The 19,679-nt window shown below is 41.6% G+C and overlaps 1 protein-coding gene across 1 annotated transcript in view; it reads left to right on the top strand.

The window, feature by feature from the left end:
• Positions 1 to 18,974, top strand: part of Tudor-SN (Staphylococcal nuclease domain-containing protein 1) — a 46,263-nt gene extending 27,289 nt beyond the window's left edge. The window contains exons 6-15 of the mRNA XM_076180817.1: positions 3,453 to 3,620; positions 3,786 to 3,950; positions 4,038 to 4,162; positions 5,707 to 5,901; positions 7,409 to 7,592; positions 7,806 to 8,288; positions 10,356 to 10,542; positions 14,656 to 14,867; positions 16,305 to 16,508; positions 17,775 to 18,974. Coding sequence (XP_076036932.1) covers positions 3,453 to 3,620; positions 3,786 to 3,950; positions 4,038 to 4,162; positions 5,707 to 5,901; positions 7,409 to 7,592; positions 7,806 to 8,288; positions 10,356 to 10,542; positions 14,656 to 14,867; positions 16,305 to 16,508; positions 17,775 to 17,885 — 2,034 coding nt within the window. The 3' untranslated portion in view covers positions 17,886 to 18,974. The remainder of the gene's footprint in view (positions 1 to 3,452; positions 3,621 to 3,785; positions 3,951 to 4,037; positions 4,163 to 5,706; positions 5,902 to 7,408; positions 7,593 to 7,805; positions 8,289 to 10,355; positions 10,543 to 14,655; positions 14,868 to 16,304; positions 16,509 to 17,774) is intronic.
• Positions 18,975 to 19,679: the final 705 nt, after the last annotated feature.

Genomic DNA, 19,679 nt, shown 5'->3' with positions numbered 1-19,679 from the left:
AGTAGTCTTTCATGTGGGACAGTATCAAAAGCTTTTGCAAAGTCTAGATATATTAAATCTATATTGTTTCTTTTGTCATAATTCGAGATAACTGTGTTGTAGAATTCGAGTAAGTTAGTCACGCAAGAACGTTTCCGTCTGAAACCATGGTGGCTATCATTTATCAAACGGTTACTCTCTTAATGATGTTCGATAGCATCTCTGATGATAGTTTCCATTATTTTTCCTACGATTGAAGTCAAACTTATAGGCCCATAGTTATTTGGTTTCTTTTTGTCACCTTTTTTGAATATGGGAGTAACGTTAGCTAGCTTCCATTCTCTTGGGACATCTCCGGATATGATGGATTTCTTGAAAATAATTTCTAATGGAACAACAATCTCATTTTTAATTTCCTTTAAGATTCTTGGATGCCAACAGTCAGGCCCTGGTGTTTTATTAACTTTGAGTTTGTCTATACACCTTTTAATTTTTTCTTTTGTTATATTTACCGTAGTGAGTAAGTTTACCCCAGACTTTTCACAGGTTTCAGTTTGGAATTCACTTTGAGGTGTTTCGTTTATGAATACCGAGCTAAAATAATTGTTTAAGATATTACACATTCCTTCATTTGAATATTCAAGTTGACCATCAGCAGATAATAGTGGACCAATGTGATTCCTAACAACCTTTTTATCTCTAATGTAACTATAGAATTCTTTGGGATTCTCTTTGGATTTATCAGCGATGTTCATTTCGTATTGTCGTTTTCTTTTTCTTATTGTCTTTTTTAAATCTCTCTGTATTGATACATAACTTTCATAGTCATTAGATGCACCCGAGCACTTATATTTCTTATAAGCCTGTCTCTTTTTAGCAATACTTTTTTCAGTTTCTTTGTCGAGCCTGATTTGGGGGGCGTCTGTCCTTAACCCATTAAACTCCGATGACAAGATTCTTGTCATTTGGTCAAATAAAACAAAAAATCATAAAACACCAAAATGTTTGATCAAACAGCACCAGGAAAATATGACATCGGTCCTCGCTTCGCTCGCGAAGCGAGGACCGACATCATATTTTTCTGGTGCTGTTTGATCAAACATTTTGGTGTTTTATGATTTTTTGTTTTATTTGACCAAATGACAAGAATCTTGTCATCGGAGTTTAACCACTTCACTACGGGACTTAAATCTCGCGGGCAGCAGCCAATGCCAGCCGTACGATGTGTCGTAATAATACTCGCATCTTAAAATATAGTCACCGCTTATATTGATCGTTCTCTCTTTCACCCGCGAATTTTGAAAACCACAGAGAATGGGATTCAGGGCACATTTGGGAGAATGTAAAAACACAGGGGCGACTACAATAAATATAATCAAGACGCCGATATGGCAGCGTCACGAATCCACTTGCTCCTCATGACGCCTACGTAGGCGGCACCGTATGGAAGGGGTTAATGGGTTAAAAGGAATGTAAGTTTGAATCATCTTAGTGAGCGTATTTTGAAATATTTCCCACATCTGATCTACAGGTCTTTCATTTAATTTTGCCTCCCAATCTGTAAGCTGGACACATGGAAAGAAAGAGTGAAGAAAGACTAGTAAAAGAGATATGGAAGGCAGATGTGGAGGGAGTGAACATGAGGGGGCGACCTAGGATGAGATGGATGGATGGGGTGAAAGGGGCTTTGGGGAAGAGAGGAATGTCTGTTGAGGAAGGACGGGAGAGGACAGAAGATGGGTGAATGGAAAATGGTTGTATATGAATGATGAGGTGGAATGGGGGGGGGGTAGAGTGTGTGAAAAAAAAATTATGCAGCCTGAAGGGATTTCTCCCTGTCCCTCCTTTTCTGCATGAGGAGACAGGGGGGGGTTGCCGATTTTAATGAAGTGGCCTTGCTGTGTCTTGTGACACTGCTTCTGACACAGGGTAGTGGACAAGATACAGTGATGACCTGTCATCCAGGAGGTGCCAAGATAAGAGGAAGGATGGAGGGGAGTGGAGTGTATTGGGGATGGAATGGATGGGAATGGTTTTTATGCCTTTGTTTTTTGGCTACCTCCCTTGTAAGGGAGAAAAAGCCTTTGGTATGTTGCTTCACTCTTACACTGCTGCTAGTCCCCATGGTTTCTCAGAATATGCTCCCATGTAGTAACCCCTCCCATTCCAAACAACTCTTGGTAGGTTGAATCAACTTGCCCCAGCCATGAGTGCGATCACATTAGGGAAATGACCCGCATGCCCACTGTAGCCATTCAGTCAATCAATCTTTTGTCCCTGGTCTCTTGTAGAAGACCTGTGGCTTCATAAAACCAGCAACAGCTTTCAATCAGGACCATAAATCACATAGAGAAAAGATACTGTGTTGTGTGAGTCATAATAGTTTGAGGTGTTCTTTGTTTTTTCTGTGATGGTGGTTGCATCTGAGGCAGTTTGAGTGTGACCAGACCTATTCTGTGTTGGTACTGTCTTAATGATGGATGTCCTGTGGTTCTTTTCCTGTGTAGGAAGGTTTTCTCCATGGGTTAGCTGGGGATTGTTGAATATTGAGTTTGGTGGTCATTTCTAAAAGGGTTTGTTTAATTATCAGGGTATGAGTATGGGTGCAAAGATATTATAAGGCAATTGTGCCAATGGCAATGTATTGGGTGGAAACTTGGAATTCTAGAGAGGCAGAAAAATTTGTAAACGGGATAAACTTCTGAGAAGTATGATGGGGTTACAAGGTGTGATAAAGTAAAAAATGAGAGTTGGGGGTGGAATAGGAGGTGGCAGATAGGGCTGATGAAAGAGTATTGGGATGGTTTGGACACATGGAATGAACAAGTGGAAGAAAGATTAGTAATAAAAAAGGTGTGAAGACAGGCAGATGGAGTAAACTTAGGGAACAACTGAGGATGAGATGGATGGATGGATGGATGGGGTGAAAGGGGCTTGGAGCAAGAGGGGAATGTCTTTTGAGCAAAGAAGGGAGAAGGCAGAGGGTATGCGTGAGTGGAGAATGTGTATGTATAAATTCTTTGAAACAAGGAAAAGATGGTTGGTGGATTGGGAGTGGTTGTGTGTGAATGGCGTTTTGACACAATCCAAAGCTCACAGTTTTATCTATTTTCCACATGAGGGAATGGAGATAGTGGGTTGCCAATTAAGTGAAGTGGCCTTGCTGTGGATGTACTGCCTTCTGCGTTGCTTCTAACCCAGGGCAGTGGGTAGAAAGCAGGGATGACCCTTCATCCACTAGGAGCTAAGATGAGAGGGAGGAAAAGGTGGTTGATGGGAGTGGTGTGTGCCTTTTGCCTTGGCTACCTCCTTTATAAGGTGGAAAATGATCTTGGTGTATTGATAGAATATGTTTGTGTAGATGTTTTGTGTGGTTTAGGTGGAAGGTTGTGGTAGAGGTTTTAGTACAAAACATACTCTTTACCACAAAGTTAATGATAGATCAGGGACCTAAAAATATTTTAATCTTACAGTGCCCCATGTTCAAACTAGATGGAGAGAACAAGCCAGATAAAAACCTAAGTGAACCCTTTGCAGAAGAAGCTCGCTACTACACTGAGTCCCGTCTGTTGCAGAGGGATGTGGAAATAGTTTTAGAAACCTTTAATAACAATAACTTTGTTGGAACAATTTTTCATCCCGTAAGTATCAGAAAACTTAAGAAAAAATGTAAACATCATTAGACAATGTGACACATTACATTGCATAATTATTTCACCGAGGATGTGGATTTAGGCTTTAATATGTTTAAGCCTTTGACATTATGAATCTCTTAGCAAGATATAATTTAAGCATTTCTCTAACAGAATGGTAATATTGCCGAGTCCCTTTTACGCGAAGGATTTGCAAAGTGTGTTGATTGGTCCATGACAACAGTAACTGGAGGACCAGAAAAGTACCGTCAGGCAGAGAAACAGGCCAAGGAACGTAAGCTCCGGGTCTGGACCAATTATAAGCCTACAGGACTACAGGTAAACACTGATATATTATTAAAGTGTAGTGTTTGGGCAGTTGTGACTTGACTGGTACATTATATTAACGTGATTTTATGTGGCTAGATTTCAGACAAGGATAAAGAATTTACTGGTAAAGTTGTTGAAGTGATCAACGGTGATGCCTTAAATGTGAAACGACAGGATGGCTCAGTCAAAAAGATATTCATTGCAAGTATTAGACCTCCAAGGTAAGGTATGAAATAGTTGTTTTATCACAATAAATATGCCTGCAGTTTAGTACCCTGGTTCCTAACCTTTCTTGGCAGTGACCCAAAATCCTGTCTAGATCAACCATGGCAACCCATATCTTCAAACATATTGTAAGAGTAGATGTTGAGAATATTTCTCATCTCAGTTAAATTGTCTTTATTTATAATATTGTGCTTAGATGCAATCATTACTTACAATAATATTTTTGATAGGAATATTGGAAAAATAAATCCACAACTCCTTGGCGAATCTCGACCCAGGGGTTAAGAATCACTGGTTTAGTAATGTAATTGATGAATTGGTCAATATCTTGGCCCAAGTGTCTCTTGCAGGAGACCCACATCTCCCAGGTAACTGTCATTAACGAACAGCTGGCTCGCCTCCTTCTTCCTGCCTCTCAATAACTATCTACAATCCCCAGAACATCACCCTAACAATTACCATCCATGTACACATGGAACAACCCTAGCACAACCCCAGCTTCATCCTAGGCCACTCACTCTTGCCATTTTCAAGTTGAACATGAGCTTTCCTACTCATGTAAAAGCTTTTGACTGTCTTAAACAAATTTCTCCCTATACTATACATAAGGAACACCTCCCATGTCTTCCTATTGACTCTGTCATGAGCTTTCTCTATCAATATCCATGTACCAAAAACTGTTGAATGTGGAGGATAAGGAGGGATTATAGCAGCTTGGAAGCTGACATTAACTGTTGAAGAAAATGACAGGGCTAAAGGAAAAGATAGGGCACAGAGAGCATTGAAAGCTGATGAAGTACCTGGGTAGGATGGGTGTCATAGAAGGTGTAACAAGGGAAGAACTATTATATTGGATTGACTAGTGAGATTGAATGTGTGGCAAAGGGAAGGGAGTGTGTCAGATGACTGGAGAGGTGTTTGTATGGTTCCAATTTACAAAGATGATGGGGAGAAATATGAATGACGTGGTTTTAGAGGGATCATAGGATTAAGAGGAATAGAGGGAGTTATTGGGGAGGAGAAGTGTGGGTTTAGCATGGTGGAGGGTGAGTGAATACATTTTTTTTAGATAGATATTTGAGAACTTTTTGCTAAAAGATAAGGACGGGAATACAAGTGAGACCCAGTGAGCATAGTTGTGTTCAGTATACTAGAACTAGGTAAGTACAAAGAACAGCAATGAAACTGGTTTCTAACCTAGCAGGTAAACCATGTGAGGAGAGTGAATGCCAATATTGAAGAGAAAAGTGATTTGTGGACAGGTTACTAATGGGGTTGGATTACATTGACAAGATCTCTTGATGAGAGGAGAGGGCATAAGGTCAAGGGATCCATTGAAAAATATGAAGAAATACAGGTTTACATGCAGATAGATAAACAGTTGGTATAATCTTGTGATACAGCCCAAACTGTAATCATACACATAAGCTGGGTATGATAATTGAGAGTAAGAGACAGGATTACAACTCCAAAATGTTGCTTGTTTTTTGCATACTACAATTATGTGAACACATTATAGGCATGTATTTTGTTTTGACAGATCTGAAGGTGATACTCCCAAGCCAGAAGGCAAAATCTTCCGTCCTCTGTATGAAATCCCATGGCTGTATGAAGCAAGAGAGTTCTTAAGGAAGAAGTTGATTGGTCAGAAAGTGCATTGCAGTGTTGATTACATCCAGCCTGCTCAGAACAATTACCCAGAGAAGACTTGTTGCACTGTAAAACTTGGAGATGTGTATGTATATCAGTGTGACAGCAATTAATTTAGACCTATTGAAAATATTCCCTCAACCTACCTTCCTTCCTCATATTCTTTCCTCAATCACACACCCACACATTCTCTCCTCCCTTTCATCTCACCCATTCATCCCTACACTCTCTCTCCTCCCTGTCATCTCACCCCCACACTCTCTCTCCTCCCTGTCATCTCGCCCCCACACTCTCTCTCCTTCCTTTCATCTCACCCATTCATCCCTACACTCTCTCTCCTCCCTGTCATCTCACCCCCACACTCTCTCTCCTCCCTGTCATCTCACCCCCACACTCTCTCTCCTCCCTGTCATCTCACCCCCACACTCTCTCTCCTCCCTGTCATCTCACCCCCACACTCTCTCTCTCCTCCCTGTCATCTCACCCCCACACTCTCTCTCTCCTCCCTGTCATCTCACCTCCACACTCTCTCTCTCCTCCCTGTCATCTCACCCCCACACTCTCTCTCTCCTCCCTGTCATCTCACCCCCACACTCTCTCTCTCCTCCCTGTCATCTCACCCCCACACTCTCTCTCTCCTCCCTGTCATCTCACCCCCACACTCTCTCTCTCCTCCCTGTCATCTCACCCCCACACTCTCTCTCTCCTCCCTGTCATCTCACCCCCACACTCTCTCTCTCTCCTCCCTGTCATCTCATCCCCACACACACTCTCCTCCCTGTCATCTCACCCCCACACTCTCTCTCCTCCCTGTCATCTCACCCCCACACTCTCTCTCCTCCCTGTCATCTCATCCCCACACTCTCTCTCCTCCCTGTCATCTCACCCCCACACTCTCTCTCCTCCCTCTCATCTCACCCCCACACTCGCTCCTCCCTGTCATCTCACCCCCACACACTCTCTCCTCCCTGTCATCTCACCCCCACACTCTCCTCCCTCTCATCTCACCCCATACACACACACTCCTCCCTCTCATCTCTCCTTCCACACACTCCCCCCCTCTATTTCATCTCACTCCCACACACTCTCTCCTCCCTCTCATCTCACCTCCCACACTCTCCTCCCTCTCTACCCTCTTTCTCCTCGCTCCCACTCCTCCCCCCTCTCCTCTTCTCTCTTATTGATATTCACCTCTGCTCCCATTAGGATAAGTAATTCTGGAAGTCTTGCTGAGTAACCACTTCTCACAGCAGCCAGAAATGCAAGTAATTGTGTGTTTGTAGTACTTGATACATACTTATTGTAAATTCATGTTCGGCTTTGTGTTGTATATTCTCATTTGCAGCAGTACTTTAATTGTAAGGATGCTTGCTGGCCAAGCGGGCTAGGTTGTTGTTACTTGCGGCAAAGGTCAAGATGATAATAATTCAGATCCTGCTCTCGGGGCGAGTTGAACTAAGGGCATGGTTTATTAAATTCCATGCTACAAAGTCCACTGTAAGGGGCACTGTCTTAGCCTCCTGATAGTGGGAGTTTGTGACGTTAATAAATACAACTTTAATTGTAAAATATCTACCTATCTGTTTTTCCAGTAATATAGGTGAGGCAATGGTAAGCAAAGGGTATGCTACAGTTATTAGGTACAGACAAGATGATGATCAACGAGCCAGTTGTTATGATGACCTTCTCTCAGCTGAAGCCAAGGCAATCAAGTCTGGAAAAGGACTACACAACAAGAAAGAGGTCCCTATTCACAGAGTTGCAGAAGTTTCAAGTGTGAGTAGATGGCATCATCATTAATGCTGAAGTATAAGTACCTTCATCAGTGATGTTAAATGTTTGCTGCTGCATGAGAGATTTTTTTAAGTTTGTCCATACCTCCCTCCTCATTACACCATTTCCCATGCTTTGTTCGACATGCCTTCCCTCCCCTCCCCTAATTGTTTTATATAGTAAATTATTATTACTTATTATTTTATTTTTTACCAGGACAAGGCCAAGGACTTCCTACCCTTCCTTCAGCGTGCTGGATCCACTGATGCAGTTGTAGAGTTTGTGGCCTCTGGTTCCCGTATGAGGCTTTACATCCCTAGAGAGACTCGCCTTCTTACATTTTTGTTAGGTGGCATCTCTTGCCCCCGAGGTTCTCGACCGGCTCCTGGGGGTGCTGGTGGTACATTACCTGGTGAACCTTTTGGAGAAGATGCATTAAAGTTCACCAAGAACCTGATCCTTCAGCGAGAAGTGACCATTGAAGTAGATACCATAGATAGGGGTGGAAACTTCATTGGATGGTTGACTGTGGAGGGGAAAAACCTTTCAGTTTTGCTTGTAGAAGAAGGCTTGAGTACAATGCATGCTACAGCAGAGTCTTCAAAGTTCTCACAGCAGTTGAGTGAAGCTCAACAGAATGCTAAGTCAAAGAAGTTGAACATGTGGGCAAACTATGTTGAAGAAGAGAAAGAAGAAAAGGTAAGTTTTCCCTGTATGACCTTTAAATGTGTGTATGTTTGTTTTCCTTTTAGGTCACAACATTACCCCTAGATATGAACTCAGAGATCTATATAGGAAGGTAATAGTGGTTGATAATGAGCCAAATGCATGATCCAGGAACACGCACGCAAATATATATTGCTATTGCTCTGTGGCACAGAGGGGGAGGGGCAGGTGTCTATGGTTTGAGTCATCACACATGCATGTATATTACACTTCTAATGCAATTTGTTAGTGAACACACCTACTAATCAGAATCCTGACTACATAACAGTGAGCTGTACATTAATTGTAATGTATGACAAATGTTGAAGAGTGCAAAAGATGGAAGTGAATGAAAGGCTTATAAAACCAATGTTTTATGATTGAGTAGATGAGGAGGGGAGGTTTGCCATATTGTAGTAGTGGGGGTTAAATGGCATGGATGTTGATGAAGAGCTGTGTTATGCTGTAATGCACCCAGAGATGGGATGTGTGTTTCAATGTTTGATCTCTGTATGAACTTCAACTACCATAGCCACCATAAGTTTGGACATGATAATGCTGACATCAGTACTTATGCCACAAATTGGAAGTCCCTCGCCCTCAATATCCCAAGCGAGCCAGATATTTTTTCATATGCCTGGAAGAAAAACCAAGGTTGGCTGCCACCAGGGCATGTAGTGTTTCCAGGTTTGGTGCTGTTTGAGATTCGACAGGGAGAGGATTACGTTTCTGGAGCTCCGCACTTTGCCTTTGATTTTACGTGAATCCTCAGTGGTTTGGCATCTGTGTTGCCAGCTATGGGTAGTGGACATGAAATTGAATGTGACAAGATTGCTGTTATAGTGGCCCGTAAGGCAGGGCATTGTGTGAAGGAAATCTCTGAAAATACAAGAGTTACAGTGCAACTCTGGTTGTTACGTTTCAAAGATGGTAGAGGGAGCAGCGTTGCACTATGCAGAGACATACCCCCTAATAACCTAGGGTTTTCCTGCTGAATTTGTTTAGCAAATTTACGAGGAGACTTCTCTGTCTCATGCTTAATAACATTTAAGTGCATGGTGCCAGTTTCCTGGGTCTGCCACGGTGCTGACATAGGGTAGGTAGTGATGCCCCCACCATCCTTGAAACATAACAACCAGTGGTGCACTGAACACACTGTAACTCCTATGTTTTCAGAGATTTCCTTCACAAAATGCCCTGCCTTACACAGGGCCACTGTAGCAGCAATCTTGTCACATTCGATTTCATGCCCACTACCCATAGCTGGCAACACTGATGTCAAACCACTGAGAATTTACATAAATTCGAAGGCAGAGCACAGAGCTCCAGAAATGTAATCCTCCCACCCCCCTCCCCCTGTCTAATCTCAAACAGCACCGAGCCTGGAAACACTGCATGCCTTGGTGGCAGCCAACCTTGGTCTCACTGCCAAGCAGATACAAAAATATTTTGCTCGCTCGGGATATGGAGGGCAAAGGACTTGCAATTTGTGGCATAAGTATTGACGTCAGCATTATCATGTCCAAACTTATGGCAGCTGTTGTATGTCTTGCATTATTTCATATATGGAGAGCTGACAAATGGCAACTGCTCTCCTCTTATTACCACCTAGAGCCAGTGACATAGAAACAGTCCCACACTGATACAACCTAAACAAGAGTTCAAAGATTCTTCCCATATAGATCTGTGGGAGGTTCCAAGGATTCATGCCATCTTCTTGTTGGCTGCAGGTTTTCCATTTAGTGAAACTCAAGGCAAAATTTGAATGATTTTGCCAGAAGAACTGTTGAGTTGGAGGTGACAAGGACCATAGGTTTCTTGAGGAGGGTGCACTTGGAATGAACTAACAGTATTGCTGGGAAAGAACCAAAGTGCAATTCTTTTTCATTTTATAAGTGGGAATGAATGAAAAAATTGAGTGACAGTACTGAAAGGGGTAGCAACATCTCATGCTTGGCCACCTTATTTTGCTAGTGACTTTATACAAGTTGGAAAGATTGGGTGGAGGAGTAGTTTAGCTGCTTGCACTCCAGCATATTAAGACTTTGTCTTTCCCAACAGATCGAAGATACTGCAACAGAAAGAAAAATAGATTATAAACCTATGCTCATCACAGAGGTACGGAAGGATGGAAAGTTGTTTGGCCAGTATTGTTCAGAAGGTTCTGCACTTGAGAAAATGATGGATTCCTTAGCCCAGGAATTTACAACCAACCCTCCTTTGGGAGGTTCTTATACTCCAAAGAAAGGTTAGATCATAAATAGTACTGGTAAACCTTGTCAATCACAAGTATGTGGTTTAAATGTAGACCATGTTTTAGTGGAATTCCCCCATTTCTCAAATGAATAGATAGCTAATAGTTTGAACAATCTATTCATGCTTGATATTATATGGGAAAGTGGTTCTATTCACAATGTGTTAGTTTTTCAAAAATATTAATCAGTTTTATGATATTTAATGATTACACTGGGGAACAATGTATTTGGTGAATTAACAAAAGTACATTTTCTTACCTAATTTGAGCATACCGAATTCAAATCTGAAATCAGATTATCTCTAAATGTTAGATTTTTCATGTCAATAACTAATAGCATAATTTTCATTTTATCACACCTGTTATCCTACCCTGAAGTAATTTTGAATCACCCTTTTGCATTGTTTATGGTAAAGCTTTTTTTTTTATAAACATTTTATTGCATATGAAAAGAAACTTGTATAACACATTAGGATTACAAATACTGTAATCAAATAGATGCTAATTTATTAATGACCGTACATCAGGCTGGAGGACCTCTTCTTGATTTCAGTTGGGCAAAAATTTGTGTTTGTTACACTTTCTCTTGTGTCTTCTGGCTGACCTCTTTTAATTGTCCAGCAATAATCTGCCATCATGTGTGTATCCCAGTGACCTTGGTAGCACTCTTCCATCATCATCAAATCCTGATGTAAGCATTACCCTTGTCTGTCACTTCCTGCTCCCAGATTCTGTGGGAATCGGTCAAGGTGACATTAGGAAATGCAGCTTCACACTCGTGTTGTTTCCCAGATCCTCGTAATTATGCACTTTTTTGTTTCCCAAGAAGTTAGGAACAACAGCAGAAAATGAGAGCCAGACTGTCTTTTCTTTTTCATTCTTGGTGTTCACAAATCTGGAATCACTCGGAAGTCTTCAGATTTGGGGACCATCAAATACTGCTTTTATTTTTTCACATGGCAAAACTGGAAACGCCGATACTATGTACTGAAATCAATCGTTGTCAGTGCTCAACGCCTTAACGTACTGCTTCATCAACCGCAGTTTGAGATGAAATGGAGGGAAAACAATCTATCGACTTACGATCAGCTCATTAACCTCTTCACTCCAGGGCACATCTCACGTCTGGCAGCATTAGCTGCCAGGCGTGCGATGTTGCGTCATAATAATCACATTATAAAAAATAAAGTTGCTTCTCTATCGCTCGTTCTCTTTCACCCGTGAATTTTGATAACCATATATGATGAAGCCAGTTTAGAGAGAATGAGGGTCACGCAGGTACAACTACAATAAATATAATCAAGACGCCGACGTCTGCATCATCGCGTACCCACTTGCTCCTCATGACGCCTACGTAGGCATCACCGTATGGAAGTGGTTAACAATGTTTGGCATTCCTGCCCAATCTTTTTGGGTCCAATGTTTGTCATGGGCTCAACTGTCCCACTTGCAGATTAGCATGGAAATTTTGTATATCCCATCTGCTCGCCAAGGAGGAAGTTGACCATCTTAAGGTCTATGCGTATAATTCATGGTACTTAAAATCCATGACCGTTCTTATGTCATCGTGAGTTTCTTGCAGGTGGACAGAGCAACTGAGACGAACTGCACCAAAGTCATTGCTATTATGCAAAAGGACACACAGCTATGCTTGGAGCTATAAAAAAAAAGTCTCCACTCAGCAGAGCTACAAGTACCAAGCCTCAACTCGGTACACAAACCAGGAACATCGTGGCAGTATGCAATTTGTTTGTCCTTAACAAATGTACTCTTTCTTGCTTGGTAATATGGTACCTGTACTGACCTGTCAAGCATATGTCTCGCTCAACCTGGAGGCTAAAAGTTCTGCAGTTTTATTGGAGAGCACCAGATCACATATAAAGTAGTTCAAATCCTCTTGATTGAAACAGTGAGGAGCTAATGACAGGTTCAGCATCTTATGAATTTGCAGACTCTGAATCCATTCTATGGACGTTCATATCATGTACATCATTTTCATCCTCGGAGGAAGCATATCCACTGAAAGTTGGAACTGGTAGACTTAGAATGAGGTACCGACTGGATTGCTGAGGGAATGTTGGGGTAGTCAGTTTTGTGCAAATTTTTTCTTGCCAATCCTGTTAGTATTCACCAGACAAATAACAGTCCGATACATAATCCTTTGGCTCTCGCCACACCATGGGGATTCCAGAAGGAAGGCCATTTCTCTTTCCTTTTGTCCACTCGCAAATATGTTCCACACAACTATGGCAAACAGCATGTGGAGCCCACTTCTTATCTTGATTGCCAAGAGGAACATCAAAATATGCCTTACAAGTGCAGATCCCAAAGTTTGATATATTGCGGTGCCTTGGACGAACTAGCATGTAACAGCCACATATGTAGCAGAAGTCTGCATCATTAATGCAATTCTCTTGATAAAGCCATCACTCTAACATACATACATACATGAGACATAAAAAAAAAGTGATGTCAATATGTTGCACAATAACACTTGCTATTATCTTGCTATGTGTGTCAGGATTAGAAATGGAGAGAGTGAGTGGTTCGAAGTAAAGGTGGGACTTTGTCAGGGATGTGTTATGTCGTCCTGGCTGTTCAACTCTTACATGGATGGGGTGGGAGAGGTAAATGCAAGGGTGGTGGGTCAGAGATTGGAGATGGTTAACCCCTTCCATACGGTGCCGCACACGTAGGCGTCATGAGGAACAAGTGGATTCGCGACGCTGCCATATCGGCGTCTTGATTATATTTATTGTAGTCGCCCCTGTGTTTTTACATTCTCTCAAATGTGCCCTGAATCCCATTCTCTGTGGTTTTCAAAATTCGCGGGTGAAAGAGAGAACGATCGATATAAGCGGTGACTATATTTTATGATGCGAGTATTATTACGACACGTCGTACGGCTGGCATTGGCTGCTGCCCGCGAGATTTAAGTTCCGTACTGAAGTGGTTAAAGAAAATGGAGAAAAGTGGAAGGTGAGCCAGCTGTTGTTTGCGGACGACACTGCGCTTGTGACAGGATCAGAGGAAGGATTGAGGAAGTTAGTGAGAGTTTGTGAGTGTGTGTGAAAGAAGAAAGTTGAAGAGTGGGTAATGGTAAGATGATGAGATGTACAAGGGGTGAAAGTGGCAGCAGACTGGAAGTGAGCATTAAGGGAGAGTGACTGGAGGCAGTGGATAGTTTTAGATACTTGGGTGCGAATGTGGCAGGGAAGGGAGGAGTGGGGGTGGAGGTAGTGTAGATTGAGAGAAGCGAGTAAATGCCTTGGTGGACTAAAAAGTGTAATGAGGAATAGACATTTGGGAATGGATGCTAAAAAGAAGTTGTATGAAGGAGTGATTGTGCTGACAGCACTATATGGGGCAGAAACACATAAGAGAGGAAAAGAGGAGGAGTTTGAATGTATTTACCTAGGTGTCTCAGAAGTATGATGGGGGTTACTAGGCTAGATAGAGTGAGAAATGAGGAAGTGAGGAGGAGAACAGGGGTGGTAAGGGAGTTGGGAGATAGGGTGGATGAAAGAGTATTGGGATGGTTTGGACACATTGAAAGAATGAGTGAAGATAGTAAAAGAAGTATGGGAGGCAGATGTGGGGGGAGTGAACATGAGGGGGTGACCTAGGATGAGGTGGATGGATGGGGGTAAAAGGGGCTTTAGGGAAGAGGGGAATGTCTGTTGAGGAAGGATGGGAGAGGACAGATGAGATGTACAAGGGGTGAAAGTGGCAGCAGACTGGAAGTGAGCATTAAGGGAGAGTGACTGGAGGCAGTGGATAGTTTTAGATACTTGGGTGTGAATGTGGCAGGGAAGGGAGGAGTGGGGGTGGAGGTAGTGTAGATTGAGAGAAGCAAGTAAATGCCTTGGTGGAGTGTATTGGGGATGGAATGGGTGGGAATGGTTTTTATGCCTTTGTTTTTTGGCTACCTCCCTTGTAAAGGGGGAAAAGCCTTGGTATATGTATGTATGCTAATTAGTTCATTGAAGGATATGCATCCAGAGTATATGTCATTGATGTAAGATTTGCTTAGTCTGAGGGATATTACTAACTTAAAAAGAAACTTACCTTGTGGTTGTAATGCTAAGCTTGGTCCATTTCATGTAGGAGACCTGTGTGCAGCCCAGTTTGTTGATGGAGTATGGTACCGTGCCAAAGTTGAAAAGAATACTGGAGGCCAGGTGACTGTCTTCTATGTGGACTACGGCAATCGTGAAGTTATGTCAGCCACAAAGTGCACTACCTTGCCAGGAGGATTCACTGCACAGAAACCATTTGCCCATGAAATGCAGATGGCTTTGATTAAATTCCATGATGATGTAAGTTGAAATTGTATCATGTTTTGGTGAATTTATTTGTATTTTTTGTTCATTTGATATGTTTATTTTATATATATATATATATATATTTTATTATTTTTATATATATATGCTAGAGGAAGAGGCGAATCAAGTAGAGAAGAAAAGGTAAAAGGTGCAGATGGAGAGATAATAATGGGAGATTGCTGTAGGAGAAAGGGCAGAGTATTTTAGGGAGTTGCTAAATGTGAAGGAGGATGGGAAGGGAAAGGTAGTTGCAGTGGGAAGTGCTAAGAAAATGATTGATGAATGAGGAAAATGGAGGAGAAATAAGGAAAGATGAGGTGAAAGCAGTTGTTAAAATTATGATCAGGTGAGGCACCTAGGTTGGATGGGTGTCATGTGTCTAAAAAAGGGAGGTACAGTGATGGTGGACTGGCTGGTGAGGTATGTTGGTCCAAAAGAGGGTAGGTGTCAGACGACTGGAGGAGCCTGTATAGTTCCACTTTACAAGGGAAAAGGTGACAAGTGAGCATAGTAGTTTTAGAGGGATCAGTTTAAGTGTAGTTGGGAAGGCTTATGGGAGGGTTTTCATTGAGAGGATTAAGAGAGTAACAGAGGGAGTAATTGAAGAACAATGTGGGTTTAGGACAGGTTGGGGTTGTGTGGATCAGATGTATGTGGTAAGGCAGATATGTGAAAGCAGCCTTACGTTTTATGGATTTGGAAAATGCTTATGGCAGGGTAGACAGGAAGGCACTGTGGGAGTTACTACAGATATATGGGATAAGAGGAAAGAGTTTAAGAGCAGTCAAGAGTTTTTATGAGGGGAAGGAGAGGAGTGGTTGCCAATTTAATGAAGCGGCCTTGCTGTGGATGTACATGGAAGGGATTCGGGGGGGTGGGGGAGTATGTATAAATGATATTTTGATGCAGTCCTAACCTAACCTGTCTGTCTATATCTCTCTCTCTCATCATCATCATCATCATCATCATCATAATAGTCTTCCCCTCCTCTGCTGCTGCTGCTTCTTCTTCTTCGAGGGGGGTTGGTGTAGATTAAATGAAGCAGCCTTGTTGTGTGTGGATATGCTGTGTTTTGTTACACAGCTTCTGACCCAGGGCAGTGGGCAAGATACATTGATGACCCATCATCCAGGAGGAGCCAAGAAAAGAGGGAGGGAGGGAGGGTGGTGAATGGGAGTGGAGTGTGTGGGGATGAAATGGGTGGGAGTGGATTTATGCCTTTGACTTGCTACTTCCCTTGTAAAGGGGAAAAGCAATTGGTATATGTATTATTATGTGGATATATATATATATTTTTTCCATCAAGTCTTGTCATTATTTAAAAATAGCCCATGAATAGTACAATGAATTGGAAATGTATGAATGCTTTGGACCATACTCTAAATTCATGTATGCATTGTAATTTAATACTGAAAAAATCTTTCAATGCAGGAAGAAACTTTAACAGATGCTCTGGAAGCACTTGCAGGAGAGGTGCTGGATCGAGAGGTTCAGGTCAATAAGGAATTTAGAATTGGTGGAGTAGACTATGTGAGCATACAGAAGTCAGACACCAAAGCAGATGTTGCTCGGACCTTGCTATCCCAAGGTTTCATCATGGTAGACAATAGACGAGAAAAGAAGCTGCAGTCTCTGGTAAGGAACTGGGTATCTTAGTTAATTTCTTTGTTGAGATGAGGTATTTTGTATTTTGTTCATGCTAAAGTGAACTTTTTTTTAGTTTGGGAGATGTAGCACATTACACTTTTCATCCACTCAGCTGTTTAGCTCTTGGCTTTTGCCCACATTATTGTAACTTTTTCAGCCCAAAGGTATTCCTTCTTACCAGCTCAGTGTCTTTCAAGTTGGTTTGGGGGGGAGGGGGGTCACTAATGAATTAGGACAAGTTATTTCTTTGATTCACCATGGTCTTGTATCATGTGTTGGACTCGTGATCAACAGCTATTTCCCTCCTGGAAGAAAGCTCAGAGCTCATGTAGACTGATCTGTGGGTAATGCTGTGGTCTTACACACACACACACACACACAGACAGACAGACAGACAGACACACACACACAGACAGACAGACACACACAGACAGACAGACAGACACACACACAGACAGACAGACACACACACAGACACACACACAGACAGACAGACAGACATGCACACAGACAGACAGACACACACACAGACGGACAGACACACACACACAGACAGACAGACACACAGACAGACAGACAGACACACACAGACAGACACACAGACAGACAGACACACACAGACAGACACACAGACAGACAGACAGACAGACACACACAGACAGACACACAGACAGACAGACACACACACAGACAGACACACACAGACACACACACACACACACACAGACACACACACACACAAACAAACAAAAAGAGTTGGAGTAATAACTCTCAGTGCAGCGATACTGAAATTATTTCAGCCCTGGGCAGGATTCAAATTCAGAGTGCCATAGTGGCAGCTAGGAACTCTAACCACTGCGCCATGAGGTGTGTGCTTTGTGGAGGTCTTGCTTTGCCTCTGACCATTGTGATGTATGATGATGACTTTTCATCCATGAGGAGACAAAATGGGAGGGAAGAGTGAATAGTTTTTGGATAGGTTTTAAGTAGGTGTATGCTTTTACCCAGTCATTCCCATATAAAGGGGAGAAGGCCTTTTGGTGTTTATATGTTATGCATGTTTATTTTTTATTCATGTTATTTTAGAACTTAATCATCATTCTTTTAGATTTATTCCTTCATAGTAATTCTTTAGGTTTCCAGTACTAATGGCCTGTTTTAAGTCTTGAAATATGTGAGTAGAAAAAAAAAGTGTCAGAATATTGGGTATAGGGCCTTGCAGTGGTATTAAGTATGTTATTCTATTTTTTGCAGTTGATTGACTACAAAGCAGCACAGGATGAGGCCAAGAGGAAGCACCTAAACATTTGGTGCTACGGTGATGTTACGGAAGATGATGCCTTCGAATTTGGAATGGAGCGCTAGTTTGCGAACCCTCCCACATGGTTATAGATATATTGGATTATGCAGCAAATGCCATGCATGTTAGGCTGGACAAATTTGAAAAGTTGAGATTGTTGGTTGAATTGTGTTAGAGAAGGCTTTATATTTTTCAATTCCTGATAATGATGGTTGTCTTACTTTTTAAAACCAGATATTATTTGTTATGGAAAGTTATAGCATATTTTATTAAAAATCTTGATTCGTGCTGTTGTAAGTATTTTACTTACATATATTTAAGGAAATGAGGGTTGAAAATTGTGAAACATTTCTTGGTATCAGCACCGGAAGGTCTGCCAGTACCAGTGATGTATAGTTTATATGCAAATTCCCATATGCCAACAGTGTATGTAAATATATGGAATTTTAATTATATTATGTAAATGTCCAGTGTATTGTCATCTTATGATGGATTTTATATAAACATAAATGTTTATTTTTGAAAGTTGTTATTTAAAATCATTTATTTGATTTGTACAATGGGGAGTGGATTCATAGGGGTTTCTTCTTATTAAATGTTCTGCCATAATAGCTGGCATTTCATTTCTGTTATCTTCAAGTGGGATGGATAGGCTACATTAATAGTATGTGGCTAAAATACTGGTCTCAAGTACATGGTTACTACAAGACGCTGTGGTATCTTGTTCCCCTCTCACTGGGGCCAATGACAGATACCTGCAAATGGTGGTCCTTCAAGATGGAATTGTTGAGAATAACCTCCCTGCCATTTATCTTCAAAGCCTGTCAGAACACTTGACTCCATCTACATACTACTTCAAGGAGTGTAATGCTTGGGATCAAGATCTATCATGACATAATTTACTACACCTATTCATATGAGGAAAGCTGACAACTGGCAACTGCATCACTCCAACAACTACAAGCTGACAAGTCTTTCTTGCAATAGTCCAACATGTTGTCCTGAAGGATGCCTGAGGATTGTTGTCCTACACTGGGTTTCCAGTGAGTGAAATATACAAGTTATTCCCTTATTTGTACAAAAAAAATCCTTTATATTTAGCTTTGTGTCAAGCTATCTGAAGGTGTATTTACTTAAATACAGGATTGCTAATATACTTTATCAGATTTATTTGCAAATGCAGTAGAGTATCAGTGCTACACATTTTTCTGCAGTGATTATCACAAGAGGTGGAGTTAGAGGCAAAGGGAGAGAAGGAAGTCTTGTAGGAATTAAATGATCAGCATTCTGTTGAACGTAGGTTAGTCTTCAATCTTAAAACAGTGCTGTATGACTAAGTCTGTGTGGATTGCACAGAAGTCCCCAAAATATTGACTGAATAAAACTTGTACAGTTAGTAACCCCACAATGACATCACTAAATAGTGGATGCTTCCATATGCTATTGATACCATAGTGATTCATTTCTGCCATCCATGTTTGTTCTAAGGGATATCTATAAGTCTGATAAAAAATACAGAATGAAGTCCCAGAGTAGAAAATCATTCAGAGGCCTAGAAAGCTGTGAAAAGTGAATTTGCATGATCTTGGTATACAGATTTGGATGAGGGGGCTTTCTAATAAAATGGGGAAAATTAAGCATTTAGTTCCTTTCTCTACCTAGAGATATCAGAGTGGGGAACAGAACTAAGTGGCTGGAATTGGATGTCATAGTTTAAGGTGGATGTACCTGAAACTGCCAGATAAACCCATCACCACACCACCATCAAACAGCCATTATATGCAAAGTGAGTTGGCCTGGCATGGGAAAGGCAAGTTCTCCAATTTTACATGTAATGAACAAAGTCGTTAAAAAAGTTG

This window comes from Oratosquilla oratoria, unplaced genomic scaffold (assembly GCF_046742065.1).
Source record: "Oratosquilla oratoria isolate Oo_2021 unplaced genomic scaffold, ASM4674206v1 SCAFFOLD115, whole genome shotgun sequence".
Classification (NCBI taxonomy): Eukaryota; Metazoa; Arthropoda; class Malacostraca; order Stomatopoda; family Squillidae; genus Oratosquilla; species Oratosquilla oratoria.
This window is presented reverse-complemented; position numbering and strand designations above follow the sequence as displayed.